The sequence below is a fragment of the Ylistrum balloti genome, unplaced genomic scaffold (assembly GCF_031769215.1).
Source record: "Ylistrum balloti isolate Yb309-2 unplaced genomic scaffold, AGI_CSIRO_Ybal_v1 Utg370354, whole genome shotgun sequence".
Taxonomy (NCBI): domain Eukaryota; kingdom Metazoa; phylum Mollusca; class Bivalvia; order Pectinida; family Pectinidae; genus Ylistrum; species Ylistrum balloti.
In genome coordinates, this window is record NW_026782252.1 from 367,861 (window position 1) to 391,348 (window position 23,488).

General features: G+C 35.5%; 1 protein-coding gene across 1 annotated transcript; it reads right to left on the reverse strand.

Moving 5' to 3' along the window:
* Positions 1 to 1,668: 1,668 nt before the first annotated feature.
* Positions 1,669 to 23,410, reverse strand: LOC132553802 (DNA helicase MCM9-like). The gene is made up of 19 exons (XM_060218081.1): positions 23,362 to 23,410; positions 22,547 to 22,643; positions 21,884 to 22,025; positions 21,646 to 21,757; positions 20,486 to 20,574; positions 19,496 to 19,589; positions 18,367 to 18,520; positions 17,557 to 17,686; positions 17,295 to 17,441; positions 16,581 to 16,644; positions 15,887 to 15,996; positions 14,167 to 14,313; positions 13,249 to 13,329; positions 10,795 to 10,930; positions 10,145 to 10,244; positions 9,914 to 10,014; positions 7,559 to 7,641; positions 4,855 to 4,933; positions 1,669 to 3,653 (listed from the first exon to the last, which is right to left on the reverse strand). The coding sequence occupies exons 1-19, from the start codon at positions 23,408 to 23,410 to the stop codon at positions 1,669 to 1,671; spliced, it is 3,900 nt and encodes a 1,299-aa protein (XP_060074064.1).
* Between the last annotated feature and the right edge of the window lie 78 nt (positions 23,411 to 23,488).

Genomic DNA, 23,488 nt, shown 5'->3' on the forward strand with positions numbered 1-23,488 from the left:
TCCTTTAATGCAAAATATGTGCCACTATGTAGTGCAACAACCTTAGATTTGACAGAAGACAATTGGAAGCATGTCGCCGTAATAAACATCTCATCTTTGTGTACAGAAACAGATTAAATCGTGTGTAGCATCCATCGAGACTGAAGTAAAAATCAATCAAATGTGACAAGTTAAAAAACATAGGTTGGAGAAGCAGGTGTGTTACTATCTAGAGAAAGAAAATTCACAGTAATGAAATTGAAATTATCACATTTAACATGCGGTTTTGTTTGTGTCGTTTACCTTGTACTGTCAGCAGATAAATATGAGGCGTCTATATCACGCTGGCATTTAAAGTAATATATTCAAAAGTGAAATTGAACGAGAAAGAAATTTACTAGTAATCCGTTCTGTATTACCAGAAAACACTGACAAAAGTCAATGTTGCATGTGCTGCTAAAATCTGTACAAATTTACGGATTCCATCGAGATATACAGCGGCGTTTTTCTAACAGTGTAAGTACTATGAAGTTAAATCAAAATTAGATTTCTGGTGATTACATGCATGAAATTTGCTAGAAGTCTTCTCACTTTTAAATTTCTGTACATTGGCAGTCTTAGAAATTTTGCATAAATTTGACGCGCCATTATAAACAAGAGGCCCATGGACCTAAATGGCCAGCAGAACAATCTTAAGTCTGAAACTGCAAAGAGCCATAACCCTATCAGTTACAACAAATCTGTCTGATTATTGAACTCATCTAAGATTTTATTAATACTAGGCTGTATACCAAATTTTATTAAAATCTTTGCATATTTACTTGAATTCTGGTGTTCACAAGATCCATGGTTATAACTTGTAATGGGCCATAACTCTGTAAATTATGATCCAATTAATCCCATTGTATTACTCAAGTGAGATCCTATTGATATCATTTTACAAACCACAAACCAAGTTTCATAAAAAATTTTTTATTATGTTTATCCAAGTTATCATGATCGCAATGTCTGTGGTAATAAAATTGCTGAGGGCCATAACTCTGTAAATTAGATTTTAATCAATCCTATAATTGAACTCAACTGAGATGTTGTTGATATTAGACTTCATTCTAAATTTCATCAAATCTGTTCCTTTTTACTCAAATTATTATAATGTTCACATGAGCAATGGTACTAAAACTGTGAAGGGCCATAACTCTGTATTTGACAATCAAATCAACCAATTAATAATCTGATATGATAACAAATTGATACAAGGCTGCATACAAAGTTTCATTGGAATCTGTTCATATTTACTCAAGTTATCGTATTCACAAAATCCAATGGTACCTTTAAAGAGCCATACCTGTAAACTACGATCTAATCGTTCTCATTCACGAACTTAACCGAGATCTTAATGATATAATCTGTAATTGTATTCACAAAAGAACAAATGAAAAATGTACAAAACAACAGATAAACAACGATCACTAGACACCAGGTGACATAAAAACAAAGTAAGATGATGATATGATATCTTTATTAATATCTTTTCTATCTCCCTGAGCAGTGTCATACCAGAATGATTTGTAAATCAAGAAAAGTCACACAGAACATGTCTTCATATTCTCAATCATGACATAATCACATGTCTTAAGTAAGACATAAACATTTTCTCTCTAGAAATCTGGGTCTGATTTATGTTTTTTCTCAGTCTAGTTCCAGGTCAAGGTCGTCTAAGTCACTATCTACATTGCTGGATGTTGAAAACATTGGAGATGGCTTCTTGGAGTTCAGACTGGTGAGCCAGGCAGGACTTGTTAGCATAGAACAGGGCATCTTGGGTGTAACCTGTGATGAACTAGGTGCACTTGTTTTCAATGGTTGTGGACAGCTGGAGGTGGTTTGTGCAATGTTCAGTGTTTGTGATGGCTCCTTGTTGTGCGAGATAAGGTGACTTTTCTTTGAGTCGTAAAGTTTACCTTTCAGACTTTCACTACTTTCAGTCTGAGGTGCCTGCTCAGACCTACATGACAAAGTTTTACGGGAGAACTTGAACTTGCTTAAATTCAAATCCTTACATATTTTATTTGACTCTCTATCTGCAGGAAATGACTCCAGCTTACTTTGGTTAGATTTAACAAACAAATTGTCTTTCAAAACCCGTGCTTTTTTGTTACAATTTTCTACAATGTCTAATTCACTTGTTCCTAATCCAAATGATTTCTCTAATTTACTGTCAGCATCAGTTGACTGCGAGCATGAAATTACACTGTGAGAAGATTGTTCGATCCCGTCTGTCCAGAGATGACCAGAAAGCATGCTTTCAGACATCCCACTGTCTTGTCCACTGCGTTTCCGTTTGTGCCCAGATTTGTTAATGATATTTCCCTCTACTGAATTATCTGACAGAAGACTATCGTCTACAATTATCTCAGAGTCTTCACCCTCTCTGTCTGCTGTTGACATTGAGGAGGAACCAAACATAAATCTCGATAACTTTGACATTGTTTTGTTCGACACACTGTGACATTTAGCATCACCGTTAGCTCTATCCCCTGTACTTTTGCTTTCCATAGAAATTTCTATGTCTGTGTGTGTCTTTGTAGATACTTCCTGATTTTCTTTTGAATACCGTTTGCAAGCATTCTTTTCAATGTTTTCATCAGATTTAGATAAATTTTCTGATGACCCTCTCTCATTTTTAGATGCTTCTATTTTACTGAGTAGCTTTGACACCAGCTTCTTTGATCCAGCTTTCGGTTTATCAACACCTGTATCTTTCACATACACAAGTTTGCCTTGGTGGTCCTTGTCACATATATCTAATATATCTGAGCCAGATGCTCGGCTGTTTTCTTTAGAAACCATTTTTCTATTTTTCTCTTCTAGTAAACGATTCTGAATTGCCCGTGTAACAGATTGAGTGGAAATCATCTCTTTTCTCTGTGTTAGAAATCTATGGTCCGGAGACACAGCAATGTCAGACATGTCAGACAAACTGATGTTAGGACACTCCTTCGGGTCCCTCAGTTCTCGCTGGGATAGTTGTGTGGAAGTTTGAGGTCTTGGACTCAGGAAGGTCGGAGTCAGTCCCACAGAGGGAGCAGCAAAAGAACCTATACTGGACGAGCTATCATCTACACTGGTGTTTAACAGATCTGTGAGAGCCAAGTCAAGGCTGTCCGAATCAGAAGACGATTTTCTGCTTCCTTCAGTCTGTGGCCTGGATCTTTCTTTCTCCATAACAACATTGACTTTCCCCGATTTAGCCATATGATCCACTGGTGACTTTACTTCATGGCTGTCAATGTTCACATCCATGGCTGATCCTTGTCTTACATTCTTATGTCCCACTTTTCCTTGGTTATCATGAGACACGCCTTTTGCTCCATGACCTTGAATATCCAAATCACTGATTGGTTCAATTCCTAAGTTCTGACCTGCATCTATATGGTGTTTACCTTGGAGTAAGCCTGAACTATCACTTATCTGTGATCTGAACACATTTTGTTGCATATTTTCTGTCTCTGTTATTGAATTTTGACCAGAAGGTGAGATTTCACAGTTTCCAGGCCCCTGGGTACTGCCCCCTCCCTCAGACCCAGTCCCACCAGATTCTTCCTCTTCCTTCAGCCTCACCATCTCCTGCTCCAGTAGATCATGTAGATTAAGTCTATTCAACACCATCTCAGCTGCAACACAGAATGAAATTATACCTGGGGATTATGGTTTATTCAACAAAGAAGTAGAAAATAAACAAATATTATTTTCATTTTCAACACAGAACAATTCACATAATGACCTTCTTCACTGATCATAGAAATGGATAATTAATATCAATTTGACAAGTACTTCACTTAAAATAAGAAAATCATTCATAATTAAGAACTACTACATAAACCCCAGATTAAGTGACTTTCTCTATTTCAGATTTTATTTTTGCATCATCATTTGAAAACCACAGTAAACTTGAATTAACATATCAAACACTTAATTATCAAAATGTTCTGAACTAATCTTTACTTCAGTATTTCTAGGCATTTTTCATTTTAATCACAAGTTAAATAAATTACAAAAGTGTCAAATTGCTTCTTAATTCAATTTAAATCAAATCTTTAATTTCTTACATTTACATTAAGATAGTCTAATATCTTATATTTGACCTTGACCTTCGACCAAACGACCTTTACTTTTGATCAAAATCTCATTGATCAACTTTGCTTCAGACTATGATGAAAATATTTACTAATTGTGGGATACTAAATGTGACCTTGATTTTGAATCTTTTGACCTTTACATTTGTTTTGACCTTGACATTTGATAAGGCACTTCCTCATCTGATTTTAGTCAACTTTGTTTTAAACTGTCATAACAAAATATTTATCAGTAAAATATCTCAAAATTTGACATTGACCTCCTAAGCAGAATTCTCACTGAATTTCAGTCAAGGGAACTGTACCAGTTGTATCACCATATGTTATGTATGATTGACAGTATGTTTCCAGTTCTTTTTCAAGTTAAAACATCAGCCTTATTAACCTCAGAAACAGTTTAAACTTCAACTGGACATCTGCACAGTGTATCATCATGTAAATTTAAGAAAGTTGGTCATAAGGACAACTTCCCAGTGTATGTGAGGTGAGTATGTGAATATGGCCATCTTGTAATAATGTGGACCTGAATTGAAGCTGACTTTATAGTGCTACCACACTGACCTGATCACATTATACTCACAACAACCCATATCTTGTAATAAGCCCATCTGGGTCTATTTCTGCTTCAAAAGTAGAATTATTAACAAATGCTTCTGTACTTAATTGTCCTGTCATTCATGTACACCTTAAGTTTGTACCAGAGATAATGAGATGGTCCAATTACAGGATAAGTGTTTACCTTGTATTTTGTACTCCTCTCCAGCATCCTCCGGGAAGGAAGTATGTAAAGCGTTGACTCCACCCAGCAAAGCAGCACCCTATAAAGATGGTAATGTCACAGCACTGTAAACAATTGGTTATTCACTCCTCAACCCTTACCAATCACATCACAGCACTCCTCATCTTCAACCAAACTCATCAAATCACATCACTCCTCATCTCCAACCAAACTCATCAAATCAAATCACTCCTCATCTCCAACCAAACACATCAAATCACTCCTCATCTCCAACCAAACACATCATATCAAATCACTCATCTCCAACCAAACACATCAAATCAAATCACTCCTCATTTTAAACCAAACACATCATATCACTCCTCTTCTCCAACCAAACACATCAAATCCCTCCTCATCTCCAACCAAACACATCAAATCAAATCACTCCTCATTTCCAACCAAACACATCATATCACTCCTCGTCTCCAACCACCAAACACTCCTCATCTCCAACCAAACACATCACATCACTCCTCATCTCCAACCAAACTCATCAAATCAAATCACTCCTCATCTCCAACCAAACTCATCAAATCAAATCACTCCTCATCTCCAACCAAACACATCAAATCACATCACTCCTCATCTCCAACCAAACACACATCGTATCAAATCCCTCCTCCTCATCTCCAACCAAACTCTCATCAAATCACTCCTCATCTCCAACCAAACACATCAAATCAAATCACTCCTCATTTCCAACCAAACACATCATCACTCCTCATCTCCAACCACACATCCACTCCTCATCTCCAACCAAACACATCAAATCAAATCACTCCTCATCTCCAACCAAACTCATCAAATCACTCCTCATTTCCAACCAAACACATTGTATCACATCACTCCTCATCTCCAACCAAACACATCAAATCCCTCCTCATCTCCAACCAAACACATCAAATCACTCCTCATCTCCAACCAAACACATCAAATCACTCCTCATCTCCAACCAAACTCATCAAATCAAATCACTCCTCATCTCCAACCAAACACATCAAATCACTCCTCATCTCCAACCAAACACATCAAATCACTCCTCATCTCCAACCAAACACATCAAATCACTCCTCATCTCCAACCAAACACATCAAATCACTCCTCATCTCCAACCAAACACATCAAATCACTCCTCATCTCCAACCAAACACATCATATCACTCCTCATCTCCAACCAAACACATCAAATCAAATCACTCCTCATCTCCAACCAAACACATCGTATCAAATCACTCCTCATCTCCAACCAAACACATCATATCACTCCTCATCTCCAACCAAACACATCGTATTAAATCACTCCTCATTTCCAACCAAACACATCATATCACTCCTCATCTCCAACCAAACACATCAAATCACTCCTCATCTCCAACCAAACACATCAAATCACTCCTCATCTCCAACCAAACACATCAAATCACTCCTCCTCAAATCTCCAACCAAACTCATCAAATCACTCCTCATCTCCAACCAAACACATCAACATCAAATCACTCCTCATCTCCAACCAAAACACATCAAATCACTCCTCATCTCCAACCAAAACATCAACTCCTCATCTCCAACCAAATCAAACACATCAAATCACTCCTCATCTCCAACCAAACACATCAAATCACTCCTCATCTCCAACCAAACACATCAAATCACTCCTCATCTCCAACCAAACACATCAAATCACTCCTCATATCCAACCAAACACATCAAATCACTCCTCATCTCCAACCAAACACATCAAATCACTCCTCATCTCCAACCAAACACATCAAATCACTCCTCATCTCCAACCAAACACATCAAATCACTCCTCATCTCCAACCAAACACATCAAATCACTCCTCATCTCCAACCAAACACATCAAATCACTCCTCATCTCCAACCAAACACATCAAATCACTCCTCATCTCCAACCAAACACACATCATCTCCAACCAAACACAATCACTCCTCATCTCCAACCAAACACATCAAATCACTCCTCATCTCCAACCAAACACATCAAATCACTCCTCATCTCCAACCAAACACATCAAATCACTCCTCATCTCCAACCAAACACATCAAATCACTCCTCATTTCCAACCAAACACATCATAACTCCTCACACCAAACATCAAATCACTCCTCATCTCCAACCAAACTCATCAAATCACTCCTCATTTCCAACCAAACACACCAAATCACTCCTCATCTCCAACCAAACACATCAAATCACTCCTCATCTCCAACCAAACTCATCAAATCACTCCTCATTTCCAACCAAACATCGTATTATATCACTCATCTCCAACCAAACACATTAAATCCCTCCTCATCTGCAACCAAACACATCAAATCACTCCTCATCTCCAACCAAACACATCAAATCACTCCTCATCTCCAACCAAACTCATCAAATCACTCCTCATTTCCAACCAAACACATCGTATCAAATCATTCCTCATTTCCAACCAAACACATCAAATCACTCCTCATTTCCAACCAAACACATCAAATCACTCCTCATTTCCAACCAAACACATCAAATCACTCCTAATCTCCGGCCAATCTCATTGTATCACATCACTCCTCATCTCCAGCCAAACATTTTAAAATGAAGAAAGAACAATATTGCTTTACATTAAGTTCTGCACACAATACTGGTCCAGGATTAGTTACCTGCATAGAGGACTCCATCAAAGTAACAGCTAAAACAGCATCTTGGACTGTCACTGTGTCTCGAAACATCAGACGAGCATGAGCTACAAGTGAGAGAGTAATATAAGAGATCCCAGAGGGATCTTGGCACCAACATTTAGGATCCTAAGTAGTACTATGTAAGTTGGATCTTTTTCCTTGTTTTAGGTTTTGTTCTGTTTTTTTTTTTTTTTTTTCTCTCTCTAAACTATTTGTTGTATTGACATGTAAATTAATGAAAAAGACACAGAATTTATGAATATTTCTTTAAGTATTTTTCAGGGGAATCATGAGAATAAGCCTGATTTGTCAAAGTCCAAGATGGCCAACCCTTGGCAATATTGCTTTTGCACAATTAATATTAATTGTTATTAATTATTATTGTTATTAGATATAGAATTTAAGAGTGAATAATCTGTCTAGTGCTTCTCAAGAAATTGATATCTACAAACTAAAAGTGTCTAGATTAAGGATGACTTCTTATTTCTGATCAGTCCCAAAACATGCAATGTACAAAGAAGTCAAGGTTCACCTACAAAAGAATTTGAGAACTATCCATAAAGTAGTTCTCAAAAAATAGCTTTCAAATGGCCACCTGTCCACCATCTCATTTTTTTTTTTTTTTTATGTCTAAAATCGAAATGGCACAACAAGGGACAAAGGGCACCCTAAATATGAAATATGAGAATGATCCATCCCGTACTTTTCATGAAATAGCCATAACAAACCTGTGCCAATTTGTTAGTCTGATCTGTACCAAAATTGATATGGTACAACTGGGAACTAAGACGAACCTAAATATAAGATTTGAGGAAGGTCCATTTTGTGTTTCCACTCTTAAAAATCCGAGACGGCTACCTGTCAGCCATTTGTTTTTTCCGATCAGTTTCCAAATTAAAAGGAAACAGCTAGATCCATCCTGCACCTCTCAAGAAATAATGATCACAAGAATTGTCGGACATTGTCTGGCAAAAGACCAAAGATGCAAGGTGATTTGAATAGCCCAACATCTCTGTTGGTAGGCTAAATAATTCACTACTATTAAAATTTCATATTTTGATACATTGGGATAAAAAAAAAGGGCTGAAGGTGTGACTTATTTGATTTTGATTTTAATTGTTTCTCATGAATTTGATTCAATGGCATTACAAATCATGTCAAATCATGATTTTTTCTGTAACACTAGCATAACCAGGGAGACATGTTCAAATCCAATCACATATCTCTACAGTATCATATGGTGAGACTTCAAATTATAGGAGAGGTTAGAAATTCATCACATTGGTATTACCTTGGATATCACTCGAGGGTATAATTATCTTGTCAAACACCATAAGCTGTTTACTGATTCTATCTGTGAATTCATTCTTGTAATGAAAAAAAATTATAGCACATAATTTATGCCAATATTTTCATTTACTTTGTTTCATCTTTGGTTTAGAAGTGAAATCAGTGACCACAATGCATACATTGTCTGTGAGTTAATTTAATTTCATCAACATATCTTCATCACTTCAAGGATAGTGTATTCATTTAAATTGAAGAAAGACAGAATCTCTACTGACACATTTTCCTACCGTCATACTACGGCTGGATATCCAAGGTATTGCAATCAATTACTTAATTTCTCCCGTGTTGCATTAAGTCAAAACCTAGCATTGTCTGATTGAAACTAATTACCCATCACACAAAGATGATGTCCTAAATTCTACCTAACATTTGTTGTTAATGAATATGCATACATGTACCAGCATTTTTGTAAATACATGAATTTAAAGTGCCAGTGTCGTGTTCAAAAATAAGGTGCATAATTTGCAGCAGAATCGATTTCAGTATAATTTCCTTCCTTCATGCACATCATTATATGTTGTACTTTAACTTCTCTGTGCAAAGTTACAACAACAATCAACATACCATATTGAAGAGTTGCACAAACAAGTTTTATGAAGCAAAACTTTTAAGTGTTAAGGGCCATAACTCTAGCAAAAATTTTAGATTTAGCACATCTTTCCTTCAAGTACCTGCAGGAATGATGTCGGTAATTGCGAGAAGTTGTCAACTGAAATGGAATCCAATTCCCCTTGCCAATATTTAACAGTGTAGGATTAAACATGAAATGCAGATGTGACTACAGAATGGTCCCACTGTGTACCATGTAGTCGTCAAAATGGCATATTAATTAGATACAAACAAAGTAGAACACAAAAGAATTAACACTCCTAAATAACATAGCAACAATTAAGGTACCAATGACTCACACCAAAACCTTCCCAACTTATTTTGAATTTGAACTATCAAATTTGTTTTAAATAGTTTTCCAATTTCCTATATATATACCCTGTGACAGCCGTATCATACTCTGTAAAAGTCTCATAGTCGTTCTGGCAGCGTTCCTGTCATCTGCTCCTCTCTGGGCTCGGTAGTACTCTCTAAGGACCCTACAATAGGCATAAAATATTCTCACTAAAACATGATGATCGTGTTGTGATAACTCCTGCATAATGACAATCATGTGATGATGATATGGTACAAGAACATGCTTTTATAACAAATGGAAGATTTTTTTACCTGCTTGAGTCCTCAGTCAGTTGAGGGTTTATAGACTTGACCAGAGACAGGTAAGCCTGCATTTTCTCTATCCCCCATAACTGCTTCATGTCGATGTCACCTACAGGTATTAAATCATGTACTGAATTTAGCAAGAAACCTGATATATTGACACCTGACTATAGGGATACTGTAGCTAACAAAATGGTATCCTATGTTATTCATATGTTTTTACAAACAAATTAATAGTTCAACAATAATTTTTAGAAGAAAAGAGAAGTTCATGTCTTTCTCCATTTTTACTTATTTTACAACAATAATGAAACAACCTTAAAGCTAATATCAATCACTCTTGTTGGCCTAGATATAAGCATACAGGACATCTTACTGCTGGAGGAAACTGGTGTATCAGGAAAAAAGCATGTGGTGAGCAAGGTGATCCACATACCCTTTAACACCACACGACCACAGTTACAGTAAGTTGTTAGCTACAACTGGACCCAGTTGCTCAAAGACTGGTTAGAGATTAAAAGGACCTGATGACTACCACTGGTTCACTCTAACCTTTGAGCAACCAGGGCCTGATGACGAATGATTAATTCATTAACCACTGACCAACCAGGGCCTGATGATTAATAACTGATCTGATTAACCAGTGTACCACAACTCACCGAGTGGATCTTTGTTTTCTAGAATGAAGCTGGACACAACCCGATCCCAATCCTCATTCTGAGTATCCAGTAGGACAAGGACAAGGTCAAATCGACTCAGGAGTGGACTGGCTAGAGCCACATTCACACATAACGACTGCCAACACAAGAGAGACACCATTCTACACAGGATATTACTGCAACTCTTCGTTTTTTAATTGGATGGAAAAATTAGATATGTAAATGATGATATATGTATTTCATATTGATAAAGATTCAGCATGATTATTTTTGTGCACTTTTTATTAGACTCTGAAATTTTAACAGAAAAATTTCTATTATAAAGTATAAAAACTTTGGTGTGTGGGTCAAAACATCTGAACTTGATTCCTAAATACAGGGTAAAGTTTCATTCACAATAACAATACTAAGAATGGTAATTTAAAGATGTATAGGACACTCGTGTCTGACCGGAAGTAGGGAATAATTCAATATGAAATAAAGTCCAATGTAATGTATTTTGAATTTTTAAATAATTTATTAACAATAATTGTATTTTGTCCATAGTGGAGTGCCTAATATGACATTCTGTAGAATTTTTTCCTGTAGACTACAATTTGTGATGGCTTTGATGTTGTGATTAATTTTTTAGCTCAAAAATTTTCAACATATTTTCCATTGCTAAAGTACTCCTTTTCAGTATTACTCATAAGTTTTTCACAGAAATCAACAAAATTTTCAATGAATTAGTCATCACCCATCACAAATTTGTAATGAGTAAATGTTGAATTGATGAATCACTTTTCTCAATTTTGGACCCCAAATATAAATAAACATTTCATTTTGTTTCCTGATTTTTGAAGAAAATGACATTTGGATGAGAATGACAAAAAATCAAGCAACCCTATATCCTTGTGTTGTATTTCCTATACCCTTGTGTTGTATTTCCTATACCCTTGTCTTGTATTTCCTATATCCATGTATTGTATTTCCTATACCCTTGTGTTGTATTTCCTATATCCATGTATTGTATTTCCTATACCCTTGTGTTGTATTTCCTATATCCATGTGTTGTATTTCCTGTACCCTTGTGTTGCATTTCCTGTACCCTGTGTTGTATTTCCTGTACCCTTGTGTTGTATTTCCTGTATTCTTGTGTTGTATTTCCTGTACCTTTGTGTTGTATTTCCTATACCCTTGTGTTGTATTTCCTATATCCTTGTGTTGTATTTCCTATACCCATGAGTTGTATTTCCTGTACCTTTATGTTGTATTTCCTGTACCCTTGTGTTGTATTTCCTGTACCCTTGTGTTGTATTTCCTGTACCCTTGTGTTGTATTTCCTATACCCTTGTGTTGTATTTCCTGTACCCTTGTGTTGTATTTCCTGTACCTGTGTGTTGTATTTCCTATACCCTTGTGTTGTATTTCCTATACCCTTGTGTTGTATTTCCTATACCCTTGTGTTGTATTTCCTATACCCTTGTGTTGTATTTCCTATACCCTTGTGTTGTATTTCCTTGTGTTGTATTTTTCCTGTACCTTTGTGTTGTATTTCCTATACCCTTGTGTTGTATTTACCCTTGTGTTGTATTTCCTGTACCCGTGTGTTGTATTTACCCTTGTGTTGTATTTCCTATACCCTTGTGTTGTATTTCCTTCCTTGTGTTGTATTTCCTATACCCTTGTGTTGTATTTCCTATACCCTTGTGTTGTATTTCCTTGTGTTGTATTTCCTGTACCCTTGTGTTGTATTTCCTGTACCTGTGTGTTGTATTTCCTATACCCTTGTGTTGTATTTCCTATACCCTTGTGTTGTATTTCCTGTATTCTTGTGTTGTATTTCCTGTACCTTTGTGTTGTATTTCCTGTACCTTTTTGTTGTATTTCCTGTACCCTTGTGTTGTATTTCCTGTACCCTTGTGTTGTATTTCCTTGTGTTGTATTTCCTATACCCTGTGTGTTGTACCTGTGTGTTGCATTATACCCTTGTGTTGTATTTCCTATACCCTTGTGTTGTATTTCCTATACCCTTGTGTTGTATTTCCTATACCCTTGTGTTGTATTTCCTATACCCTTGTGTTGTAGTTCCTATACCCTTGTGTTGTATTTCCTATACCCTTGTGTTGTATTTCCTATACCCTTGTGTTGTATTTCCTATATCCTTGTGTTGTATTTCCTATACCCTTGTGTTGTATTTCCTTGATCAAAATTCTTTCTTCTGTTTGCCATTTATCTGGATCCATCATTCAACAATGCTGAATCAGTAGACTAGAGTTGGTCAAAATTCTTTATTTGTGTTTTGATGTTATCAAACATTTTCCAACAATGAACATCAAATGACAGATCAAATTTAATTTTCTCACCACTAGCATAAGAAAGGAATAAAACGTAATCTTTATCAGGGAATCAATATCAGGCAGAATTCCTTCTGTTGGGTACAAATAAATATAAGCCAGGTGAAAATGTTGCTACCTCATTTGGGTCGTAGTGTCCCTTGGGGTTTGTAGCTGCCAGTATAGTAGTTCTGGTGTCCAGTTTACATACCATTCCTGCCTGATAATTAAGTCAGAGGAAACAAAAATAAAACATAATCACACATATGTTTAACTTCAACAATGTGAACATATATTAAACAGTGACCAGACTTACCCCTGACTTCAACAGCTACAACATTTAAGATAAAGGGGTTTAATTTCAGTTAGTGTTAATGATGCCATTGACTGCAATCTTCATCATGTATGTAAAAAATTGAATCATTCATAACTCTGATAATAGTCTCAGTGTAAGTTTCCATTACTGATGCCTGTAACCTTAACCTTAGCTGAAAGTAACCTATAACCTTCATGCCCTTGACTTCAGTGAAAATTGCCTTTCCTTTGATTGTCAATCACTGAAGAATTATCCAGCCAACAATTAAATTTATACTTTCTTGGCTAAAAGCATCTTTTTGTTGGACCCTGACGTAACACTGCTGACAGACCAGACATTGAGAGTAATTAATTGTTCCATTTACTGATTTTGGCCTCAGCTAAATACATGACTTGCATTGACTGTGACACAGACAGTAACACTCATCGAAGGTTATATGGACTATGCCCTGAACTTGACCTTATTTAAAGGTTACATTGACAGTGACACTGACCTCAGTCCAAGCTCAAGGCTACATCGACTTTAACCCTGACCTTGGCCCTCTCAGAAGAAGATCCCAGATGTGTAAATTTTAAGTGAGGTAGCAACTAGTTCCTACAAGGAGATTTAACCTCCACATGACCCTGGCTATTAAAGGATGAAAAATATAGCAGTAGTCACACCAACTTTGATCCTTGTTAAAGGTTATATTGACTGCACCCTGACTTTTGACCCAGTTAAAGGTTAAACTATGACCCTGACCTTGGCTACACTGATAGACTGTTGTTCCATGGCCTCATGTATGCTGGCCTTGTCATGTTCCCGGATACTGTTAAACTCATCAATGCAGCAAAGTCCGCCATCTGCCAGCACCAAGGCCCCTGCCTCCAACTGCCACTCACCACTGTCCTGCAGAAATCATATTCACATCTTATAAGATTTGTATCTCAAACAAGTGTTAATAAAACCATAGCGAAATTAATTGATATGACTGTAACTGGTATAATGAAATGTTTTAGAAAAAAATTTAATGATTTTAAAATTTATCAATAAACTTACAAATATTCAAATTTTGCTCATTAGTATTAAACATTCACCTCACCAACACCATAAATAATCATTATGTGGTAAATGGCTGTCTTACTTTCACTTTACTTTAAACGCTGTGATAGTGACACCACTAGTATGTACTATATCTATGGTCAGAACTTTTACTCTACCTTGACCGCTGTGACAGTGACACCACTAGTATGTACTATATCTATGGTCAGAACTTTTACTCTACCTTGACCGCTGTGACAGTGACACCACTAGTATGTACTATATCTATGGTCAGAACTTTTACTCTACCTTGACCGCTGTGACAGTGACACCACTGGTATGTAGTATATCTATGGTCAGAACTTTTACTCTACCTTGACCGCTGTGACAGTGACACCACTAGTATGTACTATATCTCTGGTCAGAACTTGTACTCTACCTTGACCGCTGTGACAGTGACACCACTAGTATGTAGTATATCTATGGTCAGAACTTTTACTCTACCTTGACCGCTGTGACAGTGACACCACTAGTATGTACTATATCTATGGTCAGAACTTTTACTCTACCTTGACCGCTGTGACAGTGACACCACTAGTATGTACTATATCTATGGTCAGAACTTTACTCTACCTTGACCGCTGTGACAGTGACACCACTAGTATGTACTATATCTCTGGTCAGAACTTTACTCTACCTAGACCGCTGTAACAGTGACACCACTAGTATGTAGTATATCTCTGGTCAGAAATTTACTCTACCTTGACCGCTGCGACAGTGACACCACTAGTATGTACTATATCTATGGTCAGAACTTTTATGCTACCTTGACCACTGTGACAGAGATGCCACTAGTATATACTATATCTCTGGTCAGAACTTTTACTCTACCTTGACCACTGTAACAGTGACACCACTAGTATGTACTATATCTATGATCAGAAATTTACTCTACCTTGACCGCTGTGACAGTGACACCACTAGTATGTACTATATCTATGGTCAGAACTTTTACTCTACCTTGACCGCTGTGACAGTGACACCACTAGTATGTACTATATCTCTGGTCAGAACTTTTACTCTACCTTGACCGCTGTGACAGTGACACCACTAGTATGTACTATATCTATGGTCAGAAATTTTACTCTATCTTGACCGCTGTGACAGTGACACCATTAGTATGTACTATATCTCTGGTCAGAACTTTTACTCTACCTTGACCGCTGTGACAGTGACACCACTAGTATGTACTACATCTCTGGTCAGAACCAGCATAAAGACACCCTTTATTGAATACCGTTTCTCTTGCTTAACCGCTATGGCAGTAAGACCAGCACTGTCAGTCCCTATATTTGTGGTCAGTACTTTTATTCCATCTTGACTGCTCTGACAGCAAGACCACTAATACTCCATACATGGTCATTACTTTCTGTTACTCTACCTTGACTGCTGTGACAGTGAGGCCAGCACTGGTGCTCCCTATTCCTGTGGTCAGTACAGATCTAGGTGTTATCTTTGATGCATATTTCATAAACTGTGACTTTCCAGTACCTGTTTGTATTAAGCAAGTCAAGTAATTACATTTACATACAGTCATAATGTACATTATGCCTGAAACAGATCATCCAAGACTTCTTTCAAGGTTATGTTCTTAGACCTCTGTAGAATAACAACAGCATCCACATGTTATATAAACAGATATTTATGTCTTACTCATAAGGATTTCTCTATGTGTAAGTTAAGATATTGTTTGGTACCTAATCAGTTCCAGGTCTTATTCTTTTACAAAAAGGTTATATCAGGCAACTCTAACAGCACAAATTATAAAGTTTAATCGTGGGTGATTGATATGACAAATATTGTAATTAAATTAGACTGACAAATGCTTTTATTACATCAGACAGATAAATATTCTAATTACATACAACCTCTGATTATTTAATTTTCAGCAACATTTCCTGTCCATCAGAGCTTGGACTTGAAACTTACTTTGTGTGTTTAAACAACAGCCCTTGGCTCTATTTGTGTAATATTCTTATTCGTAACTTAATTTATACATGTTTTTGAATAATGTTACACCTGGCAAATTATTGATCAGCTAACAGGCAGGAAATAAAAGAGAGAGAATAGACTACCTGGGTCTCCAACCATAAGCATATGTATTTCTCCTCGTACACGAGTTCCAGACTCATCAATCCTCTGCAAAAGTTATTTTCATATTAAAATAATCCTAGATGTTTACTCTAACTGTAGATAGAACATAAAGATATGAAACATATTTACACCAATAACAAATGGAACTAATTTTTTTAACTTGAAAGGAATGAAGTTTTTGATTCCAAATAAATTAAATCTATTCATAGGGTCAACTTTTCCATGCCTGTACTTGTACTGGCAACAACACACTTAGACTTTAAGAAAAAACAGTAAGCATAACTATTCTGTTATTTGTTTCTGCAATTTGTCTTAAGGCTACATGATACCATGAACACTACTTCCTTTAAAATCACCTCTCATGAAAGAAATCTTATCAAGACCACTTCAGTTTGAACATTTTTTGAAGGAGATACTTTCAATCAACTTTCTTTTGTTTGCAGTTTATATTCATAAATGATCAGACAGAAAAAAAACTGAGAAAGGTAATTTTCAGATATAAAGACAGAGATAGATATCAATGATTTTTCAGTAACATAAAGATAGTCTGTTTACGCAAAACGTAAATGTTGCAAACTTGTCATGTAGAATTCATGACAGTCAGTATTAAAAGTATATTTATAGTATATTCAACACTAAGGTGATAATATCCACTTAAGGGACAATGTTGGTCATCCATTATTATCTGTACTGACCTGTACCCCTCCAGCCAACACCACTGCGACTGCCAGCTTGACCACATACAACCCATACACCTGTGGACATAGGCTAGCCAAAATCTGGTTACGACCTTTCAGTGGACAGGATTTGTGCTGTTCCCAAAAGGTGGCTATCTCTTTTTTCTATAGAATGGGAGATTAAATAACATGATTATAGTATGATATATCAAAAATGTCTTATTACTTAATAAAAGCTGCACACTAGTCAGGAATTGCCAGTAATACAATGTACACTTACAACTTCCTGAGTGATCAACACCGTGTTCCTCTGTTCGTTTGTCACTAAGACATGGTTTGCTTTCAAGACAATCTCAATTTCACAGCGAGCATCAGCAGTCACAGGTCTCCATCGTCTCAGCACTGTTCCACTGTAGAAGAGAGATAATAGTTAAAAAAAACAGCTGCGACTGTCATACACATGTATATTTACATATATCCTCTTGTGGATAATTAAAAAAGATAAATCACACACTACATGTAGTATACAGAATAAAAGTTCATATAACACAACCAGTTTAATATTAGAATGGGACATTTCAATCACTACATGGTCACCTTTATCAGACAAATGATCACTGTGGAGCGTACACAGGATTATAGTGCAGCCAAAAGAGTTGGCCGATCCGTACCATCTCATACACTACACACGTCTGTGCTAGTACCCTCAACACTGGTCATTTGTCTGATGAAGGTGACCATGTAGTCATTGAAAATGTCACACTCTAATCTTCTACTATTTACATTACCAACCACAAGAAAATGTTTCAAAATACATGTTATATAAAACAGATAAAACTATTATTGCAAAAACTGTATATCTAAGTACAGCAGAGCTTCACTGGAGGTAAATCATTTGTTTGATGATATTGTCTCCTGTTGGATAAACATTGAAATACCCAAGAAAAATAAGTTTAGAACAAAATTTTCATTTTTCATTTTCTTCAAATGAATTCTTTCCACGGCTATTTAGTGTACATGTCTGTTGTACCTTAAGGAAGTACTTTTTCATTCAAAAGGAATTCCCCGATGATATATAATAGTATCTTACCAGATAATGACATCATCACCAGCCTTACAAATATCCACCAAGTCATCTTCCAGTGTGATCCACATAGATCGGGGTATGGTACCCACTGCTAGCTTCTGGACCTGTTCCTGTACCTTAATCTCCTGGTAGTTTCGACATTTCAGTGGCTGTGAACCTGATCAAGGTAGTAACAATTAGTTCTGTAGAATTTTGAACCAGTAAATACTGGTCTCAAGGTTTTCTGAAATGGGTGAGTCCCATCAAAATCTGTAAGACCCTCTCCCAATTAATGAGTCCCACACCAAACAGAGGAGTACCACACACAGTGTTCAACACTGAAATATGTTTATGTGTGATTATTACAAAGTCCAATTTTGAATGTGATATGTAGCAATGCACAAAATATAACTTAGCATTTTACTTCAGAGCTGTATCATGGAACAGATATATCTATACACAAATAATATAGCAATGTAAACAGTTCTATAGCTTAGAGTGACTACCCTTTAATGTCAAGTCTTCATATTTGACTTATTATGATGCTAAGCATTAACAACTTCTGGATGTAAATGTTTGTGAATAAGGATCAGTGATCCAGAGTCTGATCCCAGGAATTTCCTTTCATCAAAACACTCTACAAGTAACAACTAGAACTGTTGTCAGCCAGGATGGCCAAGTAATACCAATACCACTAACCCTTACCCATCTGATTACGAAGTCTCTTGAAAAAGGCACCATTGCAATTACCTTCCCTCAAAACCCTTATATATCAATTTTTATCTCAATCAGACAATATCTCAATTTCAACCAATCAGAAACCTCCATCATGTTTCCATAGTAATGGTTCTGGAAACACCAGAAGTGGCAAATCACATGCATTTAAAAGTTACACCACTTGACCAAACTTCAATGAAATTGATCAAAGGATTGCTGAGTTACAGCCATTACATAAAAACGTGTTTATAGATGCTTGTTACCATGGCACCCCAAATTTCTGCTTTGAAAAAAAACTGCAAGCACAACTGATCTTGGTTGTCAGCATTTCTGTTTAGTTTCATTGAAATTGCACCATATGTTTAGGTGTTGTCTAGACAATCTATAATTTAACGTGTTGTTAATTGCTATGTTTAATTTGTCAAACTACACACACCTGTATCACAGAGAGGAGAGAATGTGGTGGAGTTACAGATTTCATTGGTACATTTACTGGGTTTGGAAACTGCATAAAACTGCTCAAAATCTGCCTGAAAATAAAAAGTTGAAATATTTCAGTAAAAAGGATGACAAAAATTTGGAACAAATATTGTAACAGACATAAACACTGGTTAAGAAAGGACAGTTTTGATTTCATGAAACTGCAAAATACATGTATGTAGTACATGTGATTTATATTGTACAATATATAAAATAAACATCAATACTATAGCAAAACAAAATAAAAGAAGTTTACAGATGACAAAATTTCATGACAAGGTTACAAATACAAGATGATTTTGACTGGGAGATACAGAGTGACAATTCGTAAAAGTAGTGTGACAGCTATAAGTTTATCATCAAGGGGAGATAACTACAGGTGCAAACCGCTACTGGTAGGAATTTGAAGACCTACAACATTATCACCAAGGGGAGATAACTATATGCTGACAACATGTAAGGATAAGATGATAACTATTGCATGGTAAACAAAGGGATTGACTAAAGGGTGCCAATATTTGAAAACTTAAGTAAAGGATGACAATAAAAAGGAAATAACTATAGAGTGCCAGTTTTTGGACCTATATTATAAGATGATAACCAAAGGGAGATAATTATAGGGTGCCAATATTTGATAAGTATAATTCAGGATGGTAATCAAATGAAGACACATTAATTCCTATAAGAAATGATGCCGGTAAACATTGCAAGTATTTCCATGGTAATCATATATCTTAGACATAAAAATCAATGATATGTTAACTAGTAAAGAAACAAAACATGTGAGCTTGTTTGTGAAGTTTCAGGACACCGGAAGAAAAAACAAATTTGGCAGGGTGAGATTGTCCCTTTTTATGTAATTGTAAATCCTGATATCCCCATGTCAACTTGTCATGCAGGAATAATTATGGGTGACAATTAAAAGGAGAAATCTTTTTGTACTGACCCTAACAGAGATAACAGATCGACACTTAGTACAGATGTAATCTTTCTCAAACTCTAACATCTTCATCACAGTTGTGCGGATCACAGTACCTGTAGAAATGGAACATAAGTAGAATACTTCAAAGTTATTACAACTGTATGTAGACAGGTCACTACAGATCAACTGATCATTATCACTGTGGTTTTCTCCATTGGAAATAGCTAAGACACATATTTCTTCATAGTTCAAAGCAAGAGGGTACTGATTTATACCTCTAAGCAGACTTGAATAATCAATGTCTTTACCTTATATTAACAACCATGATATTTTTGGACAGGATTTAAATGTTACTTCTGCAATTATATCTTTGTTTTATAACTTATGCCGATATAAAAAAATCTTTAATCTTACTATACCTAGGCCACTCTGTCCTTTTACTTTAATGTTGTGAAATTTTTAATCCCAATGATAAAATTATTATTACTCCTAAAAAGCTTTTTTACATTACAGTGAAATCAGAGTCCATTACATATCATAAAGATATACTTGATTATATCTAGATCTTGTAAAAATAAACTTCTAATGAAAATATACTTGATAATATCTAGATCTTGTAAAAATAAACTTGACTATAACTATACATCATAGGAATATACTTATCTAGATCTTGTCAAAATAAACTTGATAATATCTAGATCTTTTCAAAATATACTTGATAATATCTAGATCTTGTCAAAATATACTTGATAATATCTAGATCTTGTCAAAATATACTTGATAATATCTAGATCTTGTCAAAATATACTTGATAATATCTAGATCTTGTCAAAATATACTTGATAATATCTAGATCTTGTCAAAATATACTTGATAATATCTAGATCTTGTCAAAATAAACTTGATAATATCTAGATCTTGTCAAAATAAACTTGATAATATCTAGATCTTGTCAAAATATACTTGATAATATCTAGATTTTGTACCAGATCTAGCTAGTTAAGGTCTAAGCAATAATCATGACATGTGTGTTAAAATCAAACAAATGAATTTTCTTACACCTCATAATACAAAACATTATCAGATTTATAAGCGATGAGATGAACTTGTTTTTACAAACACTTCCACATATATTATCTGGTACTATGAAAATGTCACAGCACAAGCTGTATTTGAATATTTACCATTAACAGATAAAAAACTGCCAACATCTGATGTCCGAGGCAAAGTTGTCCTGGTCAGCTCTGGACAGACAGGTAGTGACATCACTCGGCCATGAACATTTTTCTTTAGACTCTACAAGAACAACACATAGAACAACTTTATTTCTTATCTACAAACAAAAAATGATAATGGAATTTTTTGGATGAAATTTTGGAAATTCATGTGAAGAGCTGGTAAAGTCTATTAACTAGTACCTACCATTTGATGCTTTTCAGGATGTTTCTCCATCAGACAAGTCTGTGCCTCCACCAAGGCAGCATCAAAGATAGGAAGTAGCTTCTCAGACTGGGACAGGAGCATGTCACAAATTGACATGTCAATTTCAAACAAGGACAAAGCACTGAAAAAAACAAATATATATATAAATGTACATGAATTTAACTTATTTCAAACTGGGACAAAGCAATGATGTTGTGAAAACGTTAGCAGAATACATTTGTCGAGTTGGTTTTATTCTTTTCAAATAGATATACCTGTATATACATATATACCTGTATATATGTATGTACACGAATTTAACTGATTTTTTGGATGCAATTTAGATTCCAAAACACTGAATGTTGTTTGTCACTAAGGTGATATTCCCACTGGTGTCCACTGCTGACTATATAATGTATGACAGTAAAAGATTTTATTCTAAAGAAATTTGGTAACAAGCAGCTGATAATTACAATCACATGACAGTGATTGTTTGCCTTGTTTTGCAGCCTAGCAGAAAAACAGAGTCTTATTTTGTTTTTTTCCAAAGGAAAGCAAAATCCATGATTATTTTCCAAAATTTGTATAACGAAGAATGACATCTTTATTAGATAAATTTCATGTGTTATTTCAAATTGTTAGAGCTATAATGACAGTGCTTACTGAACAGAAATAGAGTAATGATCTTCATCATCTTCTTCCAATAAAATCTGGACAAGGTCTTCCATGTGGTTGTCCAATACATACTGCTGTAATGAATCTGGATGTAAAAACATTATTTATTAGTATTTAAAAATTAATTTCACACTAAGCCCAAAATAAGACTTTGATTAGAATTAACATTAACATTACAACATGCAGAATAAGGACATACTGGAGCATACAAAAGATATGAACATGAAAATAATTTATAAGTAACTTTAAAAAAGGCAATAGCAATTTTCCTTTCCAATCAGTTTCAAAAACAAACATTTTTTTTTCTTTGATCGAACCTAAAACTGAACACCAGGCCCCATACTTATACATCCATGTACAAATCTGCAATCCTTCAATTTCTTCTGGTGCAAGAAACATGGCCAAAAACAAAAAATCTAGGAAATGAGATGGGGTCCAGACACAATATAAAAAGACTTAATGTTGCATTTCAGTTCCATAATAAAATGTGCCCCCTGTAACCCGAAATCCTGTGTTTTATTATCTTCAAAATGTATAATGAACCGAGGAAGAGTTACCAGTAAAAGAATGTGTATGTTTATTCAGTCCATCAGCTCCGTTTTCCCAGGAATTTCGAAAAGCCTTTGAAGACTTAACAATGCTCTAATATAATTCAAAATTGCAATATTAATCAATGAAATAAACTGTCTGTAGACCGGTCAATGTACGTAACGTTATGCTGACAATAATCGATTACATATATAATGAAAATGAAAGTAGAAGTAGGCAATAGTTTTATAAGAGATAATTCATGTTTTACTAACTCTTCGTCTGTGTGATTTCATCAATACGTTCCAAATTCACGTTGTCCATGTCGATGTATGGGTACACACTTAAAAAAATGTCAAATTGTGTACATATTCTTCATCTTCATCAACAGTTGTTTACGTT